Below are 14,965 nucleotides of genomic sequence, written 5' to 3' on the forward strand. Positions count from 1 at the left end.
TCACAAAATTAATGACACGGATACTGTCATCTAATAAATGCATTTTTTATAACAAGCGTTTGACAATGTGTGTTTGCGTCTTGTATTATTTTAGTCTCAGCATCATCCCATTAACAAAAGCGGTTCACCCTCCGACTCGGTGTGTGGCGCAAAGCGTCCCGCCGTGACAGAACCCGACGCTTTACGTCACGCAAACGTCACGTTACGCAGGTGTTTACGTTGTCCAGTGTCAGTAGCTTAACCCTAAAAAAAAAAAAAACTAATAACGTTATGAAGCTAACGTTCAAGACTGAAATTTAAAAACACTTATTCGTGTAGTTGACGCTGTAGTTGTAGGTTATCGGTGACACGTTCCGACTGTAATTATTAAACTTTTCGGTCCATTTCTGAGGGTGCATTCCGCGGGTTTGCGTGTCGTTCGTCGCAGGCTAAAGCTAGCTCCACTAACACTAATACTGTCCGTCATCCGCACAGCCTCGGGTGGTTTGCTACGGGGTCTTTGTTTATAGGACTCATGCATTTGTGCATTGTGTAATTTCTATATATCAATCAAAAAAAAAAAGCATTATAGTCATGGCCACTCGGCGTCTGACCGATGCCTTCTTGTTAATGCGGAACAATGCAATCCAAAACCGGCAGATATTGGCTGAGCAAGTGAGTACATACGATCCCCGTCGTACTCTAAGTACACGTAGCAATGCTGCGGTGAGTTGTCTGCATCGTTTTGTCATCTTTGTGTGTGTGATTTTATATAGCCAGTCTGTGGGAATAAGTTGATTCAGTTAGCTTCAGGTTGTACTGTACTACACGATTGATGTTTTGTAATGTGGTCATCCAAGGGGCGTAGGACCAGCTCGTCGTGATTGTAGTGGGTAGGGTCAGGGGAAGAGCCCCCTTAACTTAACCTCACGTGTCGACATGAAGTGATGTGGCGTGTGTAGGGGGGGTGGGTCATGTTATCAACGTCCTTGATTTTACTTAGCATCAGCTAGGCTGGTTTGGTAAAGTCTACTATCCTTTTGTGTCAATAACCGGTTGTGTCAATAGTACAGTTTGGCCTATAAGTAAACAAAACTGCGCACGGAATTTGTGGCAGCGAAGTGTGAAATGTCATAGCCAACAGTCTTTCGTTAAAATGTATAGGACCTAGGTTACATAATTCAACCATAATGCTGTATTTATTATTCAAAGTGCAACCTACCCTTTCTTTTTTAAGTAGACTACATAATATATACGTATCATATGGGAACTTCTGTAAATTGGCAATAGAATACCCTATGAAATATTATGTTGGTATTGATGTATGTGCATACAAAAATACTGCAAAGCCAATCACTGCTTACTCTCTTTGGGGCTCAATCTTTTCTATTGCTTTTGTCTATATTTCCTCCTTCCTCTCGGATGGGACGGTTCTGTATCTGCAAATCACATTAGGAGCTGGATGAGGTACTACTCTTCACACTTGCACTGTGCACTGCAAATCCTCTTTCAGACGTTCATTTTCATACTAAATTAGCCCCACGTCAGCACTTCTTTGTCCTTGTATGAAATGTATTTACTTTATATCTCGTTCTGCTTGTTTGGAAGTTGGCTGACGACCGCATGGCGCTGGTGTCTGGAATCAGTCTGGATCCGGAAGCTGCCATTGGAGTCACCAAAAAACTGCCCCCCAAATGGGTAGATGGAGTAGATGAAGTAAGGACTGGGAATGTTGACGCGGTAGAATCAGGATTAAGTATTATTTCGGTATTTTCAAAGCTAATGAAGTGTGTTTTCGTGTGTTTGTTCGTTGCAAGTGAGAGAGCCACCGTTCCCTCCTGTACATAATTAGACAAGTAAACTTTAAGATAATCTTAACTCAAACTCCAGACCTCTATCTATTCGGGAGGGAAATGCATAGTAAAGCCTGTTTTGGGTTGAATTTGACGGAGGCAGCCCCCCCCCCCCCCTCCCCTGTTGACAGAGCCCATGGTAGCATAATATTGCATCCTTTCTTCAGATTCAATATGAAATCACACGGGTTCGGCAGAAGATGAAGGATCTGGCACTCCTCCACGACAAGCACATGAACCGCCCCACGCTGGATGACAGCACGGAGGAGGAGCACGCCATCGAAATCACCACACAGGAGATCACACAGGTAGGCCCACGAGATTCAGCCCAGAAATGGCACGGCAGGAAGCACTGAATTAAGAGATGGAATAGTATAACAACAACAACAACAACAACAACTTTTTTTTGGCCAAGTATGCTCACACATACAAGGAATTTGGTCTCTGCATTTATCCCATCCGTGAATTAGTGAAACACACACTAACCCAGAGCAGTGAGCCACTACAGTTACAGCGCTCAGGGAGCAGTGAGGGGTTAGGTGCCTTGCTCAAGGGCACTTCAGCCGTGGATGTGGGCATGGGAGAGCAGTGCTCAACCACCCAGGAGGCTGAAGCCCTAACCAGTAGGCCACAGCTGCCCTTCAAAATATGAAGATTCTACAAAAAATATCCCCCAAAAATATATTTGTACACAATATGAGCAGCATTGAGCAACATTATTGAGGTGGACATAATTGAAGACTATACATAAGTAACCATTTGTGCTTTGTCTTCGGACTGTTTTTTGGATCAATCCGACATGTTTCGGGGTATTTGTTGTTGCAGATGTTCCACCGGTGTCAGAGGGCTGTGAGGGGGATGCAGGCTCGCTGTGGCCACTGCACGGAGCAGGAGGAGAGGCTGCTGAGGAACGTGGTCTCCTCCCTGGCCCAGAGCCTGCAGGAGCTGTCCACCGGCTTCAGACACACACAGTCCAGCTACCTCAAACGTAAGAGCCACGGGAACCAGGAGGGGATATTTCAGTTGCACCTAATCAAAAAGAAGGGACTGATGTATTAAGCGTTTCCGTTCCCTCAGACTTGTCTATATTATTATTATTATGTGTATATTTAAAGGGTTTTTTACCACCAGGTATGACTGTGAATTAGAGACATCACAAGGGAGAGTGTCCACCCAGATTATGTATGTCTACAAACCTACCCAGTGGACTGAAGCAACTGGTAACCTTTTTCTATCCATCATTCTGCGTGGACACTCTCACTTGGGATTTTATGAAGTCGCAGGGCGGATTTTAAATGGCTTATATGGCTCACACCTCATGGTAAAATTGTCGGTTGTACAATTCCTATCCATTGTAATATGTTCTTAGAATGGCATCAAATAATTATTCTGTTCCAGGTATGAAGAACCGTGAAGAGAGGTCGAAGCACTTTTTTGACTCTGGGCCTCTATTGGAGGAGGACACAGAGCTGGCTCTCTTTGACAGGGTAAGAGGCTTTTTAAACTGTGGACACACACACACGCATGGAGTCAAGCCGCTCTGAAAGAACATCCAGATAATGTATTGGCAGTTGGTGGTCAATTTGCTTCCACATATTTTGAGAGAATTGCCTTGCCCTCTAGGTTGCATAGCCTTCGGTTTTACGTCCAAGCCATTGTCCTTTTTTGAAAGATCATGAGACTATTTAATCAATAAAAATCATTGAGGACCTATAAGGACCCAATATATAACAATGAACTTATTTAATTATTGCATGCATCAAATATCTGCAAATATTTAGTTCATATTTGGTTAGATGAAAGTACAACTTCATGTACAAACTCTGGGCCTCAACAGGTGCTAGCATAATTTGTTATACATTACCAAACCAATGTTTCTTCTTAACCAGAGACTTTGACAGGATTTGACTGAAACACCTTCTGCCTGCAGGGTTTCACAGACGATCAGCTGGTGCTGGTGGAGGAGAACTCTGTTATGGTGGAGGAGCGCGAGAAGGAGATCAGACAAGTCGTCCAGTCCATCTCAGACCTCAATGAGATCTTTAGAGACTTGGCCGGAATGGTGGTGGAACAGGTGTGGAAAGAACCTTCATATTTTCACGATGGATATGATCATTGTATGATCATAACAATATGTCCTCTTATTCCACTTCAAGGGGACGGTGCTGGACAGGATTGACTTCAACGTGGAGCAGGCATGTGTAAAAACGGAAGACGGGTTGAAACAGTTACAAAAGGTAAAGATAATGTTGAACGTAGATGTAAAAAGATGTCTTTGAATGATTATTATCGTTCGTACAAGACTTACCAAGTTACTGAAATGTAACACAATGTGATAACCCTTTCATCGTCTTTTCCTTGCAGGCTGAACAATATCAGAAAAAGAACAGGAAGATGCTGGTCATTTTGGTCCTCTTCGTCATAGTCATCGTTCTAATACTTATTCTTTTTGGAACCAAGTTTTAATGGGGCATTCCTCCTGTATTTGCTTTCTATGTGATTGGTTGGTGTGCATCTGTGAGTCAACCTGGTTCTGTGTCTTTTACCCAGTTGCAATGCCTGTATTACCCACCAGAAAACAAGATATTCCTCAGACTTTCTTTGCTTTATTTTCCATTCTTCAAAATCAATCCTAATGCTTTTGAAGACATTTCTAGGTTGACTTTGGCGACAGACTCAAATGTCTGAGCACCGTCTTGTTTTTGAGAGGCCTGCACACAGATTACCAGGGCTGTGCCCTGGACCGGTCCTGAACCCGACACCGTTGAAGTACTTCTCTTAATTACACGATGAAGAATCTCTTAATTTGCTACAGTGGACGTCCATTGTAAGGTTAATGAATGTGTTTTGTCTATGGGTGGAACAATAATTTAATGACAAATCATGAACGTCCTACTTGTCCTGTTAATATGGTTTCACTCCATGCTTTGTGATATTCTTGTCAGTATGTCATTTGTTTGTTTGGACTACACACTCAAAAGCAGTATATTTTAAACTAAAGTTGCCGAATTGTGGCATTTTCATCAGACATGCCCTTTCGACAGTAAGCTGCACTTTTTCATTAAGTGCTTCTTGACTAAAATAGATTGTTTTTGTGCCTTTCTGTCCCCTTCCAGTTGCTACCTTTTAACTGTTTGCAGTTTGCACATGAGGCTGGATGTGTTTTTGTTTTTTGGTGTACTACTGTCTCCTGTATGATAAAAAATATATTTATTTTTAATGACTTCATGTTATTCAGAGTTTCCAGTGCTTCGAATAACATAGAATTACTGTACATTGAGTGAATCATTTGTCGTGTAAAGTCCCAAAACGGGAGGCATTCCAATATTGACAATGCCTTTTGGAGAAATCTGTTGGGTTGGCATCAACATATATATTTCAATCCAATGTGTTGGGAAGAGAGTTGACATGTTTGCTCGTGTACTGTAAACACTAAGTGAAATAAATGAAAAGGTTTATTTGACACAGTTGTGCGGTGTATGCTTTGTTATATTGATGTGTATTTCTGTGGATAAACCGTATGATCCAGAAGTACTGGCAAGACAATTTATTTCTATACTATAATACTAAAGAATATAAAAAAATGTATACAAATATTAGGACGGCAATTACAAATATGCATACCTGATAATGAAACTCAAATTGCATTTATCAGTTATAACAGCCATGCAAAAGGAGACGCAGTATATCAGGTTATCAATTATTACAATTTGCATAACAGCTAATGGGTACAATTCAATACGATGATATCATAGCTAGAGGTCTGCTCACCAACAACAGTTTTGTCAACATCAACAGATTGCTCTCCCCCAATAACCACCAGGCTCTCATCCTGGTGCCTGCTGATGTACGGCGATTCTGTTCAGGAAAGGAAAGCCGGTTTGTTCCGCTGGAGAGTTTCAAAGAAAGGGATGCAAACCCTCCACCCGCCCATCTGCCCTTTACTACAATTCACCCAACTAAACCACAGATCCCTATCTACATTCACAGTCTGTTTCCCTGCAGGTCCCCAGATTAGAAGGGTGAGACTGTGATACACAGTGGTTGAGCTATCCATGTTTGTACTGTATGTCAGATGGACGCTTTTAATTGCAGGGAGGCGCCATTCTCTCTAAAGAAGTTTACAAGTGAACAAGTTCCTTCAACTATAATCCTATATCTTCAGCATTGATTTAAAATGTTATTTATTTATAACACATTTATAACACCCTAAATCACCCAAACTTTATTCCTAATGTCAAATGTTATTTTGTCTTGCACTGTAAAAACGAACCAGCTTTTTCTTACCAGATGAATTTCGTACATGTTATTCCATGTAATGAAAGTAACCTTTGTCACCTGCAACAATTGGCTTCCTAAAGCCATTTTAAGCATTCCATTAGTAAAGAGAGATTAGAGTAGCAAGGAGAGATTTATTTTGTAACCGTGTCAAATAAATATAACTAAATATAACTGGGACACAGTCTGCATTTCAGATAAACACTAAGGCAGATTATTCAGTCTCATAATACGACCAAACAGCATTTGTGAATGCTGAGAATTATGAAAGGGCAGACGAGCATGTTTTTTAAAGAATGGTAATGAACTAAAATGCTCTGTACTTTACCCTGAGCTGTTTGGCCCCTGGTGGGAGGAGGGAGGTCCCGACGGGGAGTGGATGGGAGCCATGCCAGAGGAGAGGGTGGGGAGTTGAAAAACACTGTCCCTCTTAAAACAAGCTGGGCAATTTGGGCATCAACAGAACAGCAAGGACGCCTACCTGGGGAACGCCTTCCAACTCCATACTGTATGTACCTTTTCTTTTTTTAATGCTATTTAATCACAAATACATCAAAGGGGCAGGTCAGCAGGGGACTATTGATTTATATTGATAGATATAAGACAATTCCTGGAGGGATCAATAAAGTGTTATTTTATCTTCACGGATATTAAAGTCCAGCACTTTCCTTTCACCTTTCCTTATCAATCTTTAAAGTTGAACGGTTATGTTACTCAGTTCTAAACTTGTTTTGTGTCGTATGTTGTAGAGAAAAGTTGTGGAAACCAGACCCAATGATGGCATACTGGGCTGAGAGTCAGGGGCAGTCACCTGTTTATGCCAAATATTGTACAGTACCCGGACCAAACTGTACACACATGTAAGTCTAGTTTTGTTTAAAAAATAAAACATTTAGAAACTAAATAAGTGTTTTGAAAAAGTTTTTTGATCACTCATTGTATTATGTTTGTAGCATTATGGTGGTTATCCATATCAAGTAGTGAAATTATTTTCAATTGAAAAATGTACAGTAATACTGCATTCATACTTATTCATGCTTATATAGTGACTTATACCCTTGCTCTTCTAATCTTTAGGTACCATGACAGACATAAGGCCACGTATCTCCCTTTGCCTCTCTGTGACCAGCGAGAGCCCAGCTGCTGGACTGTACCAGGATCCAGGACGGGAGGGATCCTTCACGACTACACCAACTGGACCAACCCAGACCTGGCCGCCCCCGCCTCCCACTTCCCTTTCGGGCTCGACAACCCAAACAAAGACCGCCCTCAGCCTCAAGAGACGAGAGGAAGAGAACGGATAGCAGGAGGATACAGAGTGGCACCGGAGAGAGAATATGAGTTAGGGACTCCAAACGAAGGGTGGCAGAGGAGGTGGGAGCCCGGCAGTAGCAGCAGCAGTCTGAGTGACAGCAGCTACCGGGAGTTGCAGGCATGGGCAGCTCGGTACAGCCACTCCCTTCCCAGGAGGCGACGTATGGGTGCCGACATGAAGGGCGCCTTCCAGGACGCCCCTGAGACCAGCAGGACCCTGGGGAGGGTCAACAGGCACGCACCGGACTCTCACATGGCAGCGCTGCAGAGGTCAGAGTCGTATTCGGGTCCCCGAGGCCCGTCGGAGGTCGGAGGTCAGCAGAAGACAATGACGTACAACCCGTTACCCATATGTCGTCCTGATAGCACCATGGAGAGGAACAAGTACCAGAGAATGAGGTTTAGCCAACCCCCTGGCTACATAGGCCCGCCTGCGTATGATGGCCAACATAACAGCTCACCTGCGATGCAGTACCACAACGCATTTGGTACAGACCAGCAAGGTAACAGAAACACATCCTATTTACAGTCAACACAACACAATCAAAACATGTCTAGCGATTTGCAAGACATTAGAGGAGGAAATAAGGAGATGGACACTAAAGAGTCCCAGAAACAAAGATCTGCCTTGGACTCTAATTCTTACGATGAGCAAATGCAAGCGACTAACACTTTATGGCAGAATCAACCGATTTATTCACAGCCAAGTCAGGTTCAACCTGTCAGTCACTCGTCTCCACGTGAGGTCCAGGAATCAAAGCCAACAGAGGGTATTAGTTCAAATGTAATTGAAGGACGGAAATTTAAATTAAACCAGAGGACAGGTGGAGCAACCATATTTTGCTTGGTCTCGCGAATGTGTGAAACTAAATCTGAGACATTGAGAGAAAATGTAGAAACCAAAGCTGTGCCACATTGTACCAAAAAATTTAACAGTGAAAGCTCGGAGTTAGGGGGGATTACTACGGGTTTAAGGGATGACAATGACATCATCCACAGAATGACTAAACTTGCAGATGAGGTGGACTTTAGTGTAGAAAATCTGTCAAGGATCCCGGCCGAACATACTATTCCCAGAAGGAATGGAGATCTCAAAACCATCTGTAAAGACACAATTGGTATGGTGGAGAGCCAGCAAGCTGCTGTGCAGAACATAGAGTCACAAACAGGCTGTAGTTTAGCAAACCAGAGCCATTTACAATCAACCACAGAAAAGGATGGTGTAGGTGATGTAAATCCTGTAGTTGGACCAGAGGTAGGACAGACATCACCACTCAGATTCCCGCTGTGGAGGGAGCCTGGATACACAGCCAGGATGGACAGAAACAGTTCTCTCCGATGTAGAGCTCTGGTTAACCACAGTCCAACAAGCAAGAGTACAGACATGTGTGGCCATCCTATTGACATTGAGGTTAGGCGATTTGAGATAAAGGAAGATGAAAAAGCAGAGAGCTGCGGAGGTCAACTGGTAATCGATACTACCAGTGTACTAGTCAGAATGGAGTTGATTCCCTCTCCTAAGAAGGAACATGTTAATTATTTATTCCACCCCCCATACAATCCTCCGCATGTAGACACAGGCCTAGTGGAATCTATCCAAACCCAGGTTGAACCTGAACCCCAGACTGACCTCGAGGAAGGCGACCCAACAGATCTAACACATGAAGATGTCTTGAAGGCAGAGGAACTGCAGCCTGAAAAAGCAGTTGACCTCTGTCTCCCCTGCCCGCCTCACATTCCCCCTCCTGAAAAGGAGACGCTGACCGCGCGCGCTGAAAGGATCCTGGGAATCCCTTTGCTTGACAGCAACACCGAGCTGACGTGTCAGGAGACTGTAACAGCTCCTGACCTGTGTAGTCAGAATCCAGAAAATGAACAGGAAACATCCCCACTAGGCGACAACACATCGGATGTTTTGTGCCTTAATGAAGGAAAACAAAACGAGATAGTGAAACAGTTACCTGATGACATTCATGCAGATGAGAGCGAGAGTGAGCGTGCGCAAGATAGAACTATCCCCCCAGATGTACTAGACACCGGACACAATGAAGATCCGGAAATCCTGCGGGAAGGAAAGCCAGAAATATCAGACTGCCCTGATTCAACAGAGGACGTCATAGAAGATCGGGAACCTGAAGACGTAGAACCTCTGGGAAGAAGTGTGCTACAAGGACAGGTGTCTCAAACCGACGGTCAAGAAGAGAGCACAGAGGAAAACGATCTACCCAATGAAAACAATGCTTGCTCTTCACCTCCCTCTGACCCCTCCGATTTACAACCAGAGTCACCTGCTGATTTCCCATGTCACATCCAGCATAATTCTCTTTCCTGTGAGTCAGCCACAGAAACAGTTCCTCCTTCAGCGTTCATGAACGATACTTCGGAAAGTCCAGAAACCGCAACCCATACTCCTCAGGGACCTTGTTCATCGACATCCACTGACACCGTCTCTCCTCCTCCCTGTGAATACGTTCTATTTCCGTTGCCCAGCGCGTCCACGCCTGAACTCCCTTTCCTGAGTCTCCATTGTCTTGATTCATCGGTTCACCAGGAAGATTCATCGTCCGTTCTCGAGGCGTGTGAAGAGGAACATGAGTTGGATGACAGTTTGCAGCTTACAAACAATGACATCACTGATAACACTAATGAGTGCCTCTTTGAAGACGATACAGATGAACCAGGGTTCTGTGACGAGATTGCAGATTGCCAAAAAGACAGTATCAAAGATCTATTGCAGCCGGCAAAAGAAGATAACAAGGAAGTTACAGAGCTTGAGGAACAGATTGCCATTTCTGAAGATAACACGACTGACTTTGAGCCACTAACAGAGGTTAGAGGTTTGCAGCAACTTCCGATCACAACCGAGCCCCTCCTTGAATCATGCAGCCAGGAACAGAGCAACGGAGAAACCGAGGGAACCGGAGATGATGCGTGCCCTCAATCTGTCATTCATTGTCTCGACCCTTCAATAGACATAAACACCGTTAACCTCAAATGTTCTCCTTTGGTATCTGACATCGAAGCCTCTCCGGATGAATCTACATTTTTGTCAGATGTTTCTGACTTTAACAGTGAGCCAGCTCTGCAAATTGACTTGACGTCACTATCTGTTTCAGAAAACAAAGCCCTTCACCCCGAACCCTCTCTATCTGGCATTTCAGAACCCTCTGCCTCTGGTTGTTCGGAATCTCCCACACCCCTACTATTGCTGTCCTCTGCACCCTTGGAATGCTCTCCAGGTTTCCCGCCTCATAAAGTAGAAGAGGACACTGTTCCACTGGAGCTTCCAACTACCATTAAAGACACAGAGGAGTCCCAATATCCCAAGTCCCTGTGGGACGCAGTGAACCGCATTAGAAAACACACAGCACCTGACTCTGAGAATGAAGACGAAGAGGTGAGTGAGCTGTGGGACCCACAGAACGCAGTTGAACACTTGGCTTCGATAGACGAGTCAAAGGGGGATATGGAATCTGAGGACATAGTGTTACCTGACAGTGAGGGAATTGGGAAAGCAACAGTGTCTGCCACTGATCACGTCAGCAGCGATAGAGAAGAGGAGCTCGTCCTTGATGGAACCACGCTACTGGAGGAGCCGGAGAAGGAACCGTTTGAGGACGCAACAGTAGGACTGATGCCACAAGATGAACACCATGAGGAAGGTCTTCAGGATGAAGACACGTTGTCCTGCAGCAACATAAACAGACAAGATTTGGAGGAAACTGCTGTAAACAGTGCTGAGGAGGTTGAGGAGGAGGGGGACATTGACGACAACAACCCAGATCTCGCGAAGGAGCAGGAGATGACAAATGACGAGATCAGCTCGGATGAGAAAGAGAAAGAGAAATGTTATGACAAAGTCGAGGACAGTTTAGTTGAGAATGATGAGGGTGGACGAGATGAAACAGACACAAACCATCATGCGTCTGTCTCACCTCTGCTATTGGGATGTGACGAGATTGCAGAGACATCGGAGGTGTCAGATATCAAAGATCTAGTGCAGCCGGCAGAAGAAAATATCAAGGATGTTATTGAGCCTGAGGAGCCGATTGCCATGCTATCTGTTCCTCCTGTGACTGATACGGTTCCTCCTGGTACCGGGGTTGACAGAGTAGGGTTTGCTGATGGGGATATGAACTGAACAGTTTGATTTAAATTATATTAACAAAGTTACTCATAACTTTTAATTAATTGTGCATTACATTGGAAGTGGTAGGTAGATTGAAATGCCTTAATAATTCACTATTGCTCTAATTCTGTTGATGCTCATGTTATTAATCTTTAAAAATGTATCTGTGCATTGCCTATATCATTGTTTTTTCATCTATTCATGGTTTTGATGTTGAGTGTGAAAATCATAATACATACTTGATTCACGTTTTAATATTGAAAGGTTTTGATCCATTTTTAAAGAAATAAAGAGTTCTCAAATCCATGTCTGTCCATAAGATATTTTTTCTTTGCAAAATAATAGATGACAAATTATAGTTTGATGTGGTACAAATTTATTTTGATTGAGGTAACAAAACGTATAAAATCTGGGGAATATTCACATGTTTCAAAAGGCAGACAGTTCACAATGCGTTCTAAAGAAATGGAACAGCAAGAGGACACAAGGTGGTTGCGTTACAAATCTGGGTCCGAATACAATAATTTGCAATAGCTAGAATATCTACAAATGTGTCACAATGACTACATGATTATCGTTAACAGGAAAAACTGAAGATTTAATAATATGTTTGGCACTTAAATTTGTAATTTTTTACGTTTATTGATGCTGCTGGGGAATTATTTCTATGCCATGATGTAAACTTGTGACCATATCCACCACTATGACCAGTTTTATTTGAGATACCTCAAGGAGACTTCCGTCAAGGTGGAAAAACATCAAAGTTCATCGTGGTGCATTTTCAGAGCATGGTCACATAGATCTAGAAGAAACAGTGAATTACAAGAAAGTCTTCAAAACAGATCCCAATAGGTTTAGTATACCATGTAAGACTCAGAATGGAGTCAACAACATAGAATTCAAGACAACATTCATACTTATTTGCATGTTAATGTAGGACAAAGGGAGGCCACACACACTAACCTGTTCTCTTGCTGCAAAGCTTGTCTTTGACGTTGTCTGTCTCGGTAGAGAAGAATTCAATGATTTCGTCTTCATTCTGTTCGGCTATTGTTTCACACTGAGGAAGAACAAAGAAAACATACCATGTTACACAGGAGCTAACATTTAGGACATCATCGTCATACTCAACACCATAACTTCCCCTCAGGGATAAATAAAGTACAGTATCTATCTATTAGATATACATTACGTTGGACATTACATTGACCCCGTCTAAAAGCACACATTCTACTCACCGCAAACTTAAGACTTGAGGTAACGGAAGAATCCAGTTTGGCCTCCGAGAGGTCCATGGGTTCACCGTTTCTTGATGCGACCCTGACATAGGTCTTCCTGCTAGAGTTGGGGTCCACTCGCTCCCCATAGTCCTTCATCCTCTCACACACATCCTCCATCAAGTCCAGGAGGTGTCCTTCTGAGCGGGCCAGAGGGATCTGTTGGGAAGAAATAAGGAAAATATCAACATATATGAAATTAGTAAATCAATTGTGTAAAAACGTCATGCAAAATTTGTGTAAAACTTTGAAGGCTGTTGTTATTCCATTCTGTCCTATTTCTTTTTATTCACGATATCGAGCTCAAAACCTTAAGCTAGATGAAATATGAACTATGTTTAACAATTTACATTCCTTTTCCGGCTCTGAAGGAAACGAACCTTTCCCCTACAAGCTCAAGCCCTAATAACACATTCCCCATTAGCTAACAAGAGGCGATTTGCGGTTTGGTAACGTTAGAAGAGCACCCAACCGGTGTCACCTTACCTCTCTAATTGACTGGCTGCCATCAGGGTTAATCCTGAATGATCCCGTCTGGATGGTTTTCTTTGGGTCTACCTTGGAGATAGCCCACTCCATCTCATCTACCAGGGCCCGGCACGCTATAGACAACACCGGAGAAGTCAAACGTGGACTCAAAGACCAAATTAACGTCTCTATATGCGTGTTTGGCATCCATACCTCCACATTTGATGTCCTGCCCCTGACGAGCTCCTTCGGCGAGGGTCCCAAGAAGCCACAGCAGCAGGTATGTTCTAGCAACACACAGCACCAGGTGTGCGCTCCTCATCTTGCATCTGACTCAGGGAGCTGTGGAAATCGTCATCGATCCATTACAAGAATTAAGGACAGCACCTTGATATCTAAAACCAACAATCAACATGCCAAATAGTTGATTGCCATCAGTGTACAAAGACATGTTCTTTAGGAATATTATTTGGAAATATATGCTCTGTAAATGTTCGCGAGAGAGGTTTAAAATAAAACTCTTCAACAAAATAAAGTAGAAGACTTACGAGTTTAAGCAGTATATCAAAAAAAAAGCACAACTATGAGCTTATTACACGCTTTTTCATCACATCGGCGAAATGTGGTGACGTAGGCATCGGAGAGGCTAGAAAGAGAAGCAGCTGAGAAAGAGCTGCCAGAAATGAGTCAAGACACGTCGCAGCGCCCTCCTGTGGCCAGGATGTGTTTCCAGAAGGACTTCCAGCCCTTCACATGAATAAAAAAGTGGACACGAGGGAGATTGCAGTTTTTATCGTGTGTTTAAATTGCCATAATTAGCATGTCATAATATCACAAAAATATCTAATACTTATTTTAAATGAATTATGCTGGTGCCATGGTAAAATACATTGAATACATTGAATACATTGCTAAATGAATTGCTTCTATCCAAAGTTTGGCTCAAGTATGTATCCAAAATATGAATTACATTAAGAATTGTAGTGGTTGTACTAAATAATAATAATAATAATAATACATCAGACATACTTTTCAAAGTACGACAGTACGATGAATCAAACAGTAAACTTAAATAAAAAATGATAAGTAGGAATAGCAAGTGACGAGTTTTGAGGGCCTCTTCAAGTGATGACAGTGTGGGGGCATTTGTGATGTGATGTTGGAAATGACTTCAAACACAGAGGTGGCGACTGAAAACACCCTGTCACCCCAGGTTCAGTGCTTGGTACCACATGTGCAGGAGGTTGACATCAGCAGACCTGAGGCCTCTGGAGGGGATGTGGAGGTGGAGCAGGTCAGAGAGGGATTAGGGTTGGAGCCCGGTTGTTGAGAGCCTTGCAGGTGCAGAGTTTAATCTTGAAGTCGAGCCTGTGTTTAAGGATAGGGTACTTGAAGGAAGGCGGGCGGTAGAGTTTTGTACATTCTGGAGTTTAATTAAGGAATTGTTCTTGAGTATGGGGTGACTGTGGCATTGTGGCAAGCTTCAAGGCGGATGGGGTACCAGAAGACGAGGAGGAGTTCCAGTTTTGGTGACGAGTGGGCAGAGTGTGGGGAGGCAGGCCTTGAGAGGGTTGGAGCCTGCATGAGGGGAATGGGTCCAAGGCAGCACACCAGCTACCAACGAGGATAGGGCCGATGGAGACTTCAGTGAATGATGACAAGTACTC

The 14,965-nt window shown here is 43.3% G+C and overlaps 2 protein-coding genes across 3 annotated transcripts; one reads left to right on the forward strand and one right to left on the reverse strand.

Annotated features, from left to right (window-relative positions):
• Positions 1 to 211: 211 nt before the first annotated feature.
• On the forward strand, positions 212 to 5,295 carry stx16 (syntaxin 16). 2 transcript variants are annotated; one of them, XM_084464124.1, is made up of 8 exons: positions 212 to 735; positions 1,588 to 1,695; positions 2,000 to 2,140; positions 2,658 to 2,820; positions 3,231 to 3,319; positions 3,763 to 3,906; positions 3,989 to 4,069; positions 4,197 to 5,295. In XM_084464124.1, the coding sequence occupies exons 1-8, from the start codon at positions 574 to 576 to the stop codon at positions 4,296 to 4,298; spliced, it is 990 nt and encodes a 329-aa protein (XP_084320250.1). In that variant the 5' UTR covers positions 212 to 573; the 3' UTR covers positions 4,299 to 5,295. The 2 variants fall into 2 exon arrangements, with proteins under 2 accessions (XP_084320250.1, XP_084320249.1); XM_084464123.1 differs by lacking the exon at positions 212 to 735 and adding an exon at positions 795 to 1,446.
• A 6,644-nt stretch (positions 5,296 to 11,939) lies between these two features.
• Positions 11,940 to 13,939, reverse strand: cnpy2 (canopy FGF signaling regulator 2). Its single transcript, XM_084464704.1, has 6 exons — positions 13,847 to 13,939; positions 13,512 to 13,640; positions 13,317 to 13,432; positions 12,792 to 12,989; positions 12,517 to 12,613; positions 11,940 to 12,355 (listed from the first exon to the last, which is right to left on the reverse strand). The coding sequence occupies exons 2-6, from the start codon at positions 13,618 to 13,620 to the stop codon at positions 12,312 to 12,314; spliced, it is 564 nt and encodes a 187-aa protein (XP_084320830.1). The 5' UTR covers positions 13,621 to 13,640; positions 13,847 to 13,939; the 3' UTR covers positions 11,940 to 12,311.
• Positions 13,940 to 14,965: the final 1,026 nt, after the last annotated feature.

Source organism: Micromesistius poutassou (assembly GCF_964030765.1).
Source record: "Micromesistius poutassou genome assembly, chromosome: 2".
Taxonomy (NCBI): domain Eukaryota; kingdom Metazoa; phylum Chordata; class Actinopteri; order Gadiformes; family Gadidae; genus Micromesistius; species Micromesistius poutassou.

Bases quoted from the DNA above. Each gene is read 5' to 3' on its own strand.
- stx16 (XM_084464124.1), top strand. From the start codon at position 574: ATGGCCACTCGGCGTCTGACCGATGCCTTCTTGTTAATGCGGAACAAT. The intron at 2,821-3,230 runs GTAAGAGCCACG...ATTCTGTTCCAG, and splicing joins ACAGTCCAGCTACCTCAAAC to GTATGAAGAACCGTGAAGAG. The intron at 4,070-4,196 runs GTAAAGATAATG...TTTTCCTTGCAG, and splicing joins GGTTGAAACAGTTACAAAAG to GCTGAACAATATCAGAAAAA.
- cnpy2 (XM_084464704.1), bottom strand. From the start codon at position 13,620: ATGAGGAGCGCACACCTGGTGCTGTGTGTTGCTAGAACATACCTGCTG. The intron at 12,614-12,791 runs GTGAGTAGAATG...GTTCTTCCTCAG, and splicing joins CCTCAAGTCTTAAGTTTGCG to TGTGAAACAATAGCCGAACA. The intron at 12,356-12,516 runs GTTAGTGTGTGT...TGTTTCTTCTAG, and splicing joins GCTTTGCAGCAAGAGAACAG to ATCTATGTGACCATGCTCTG.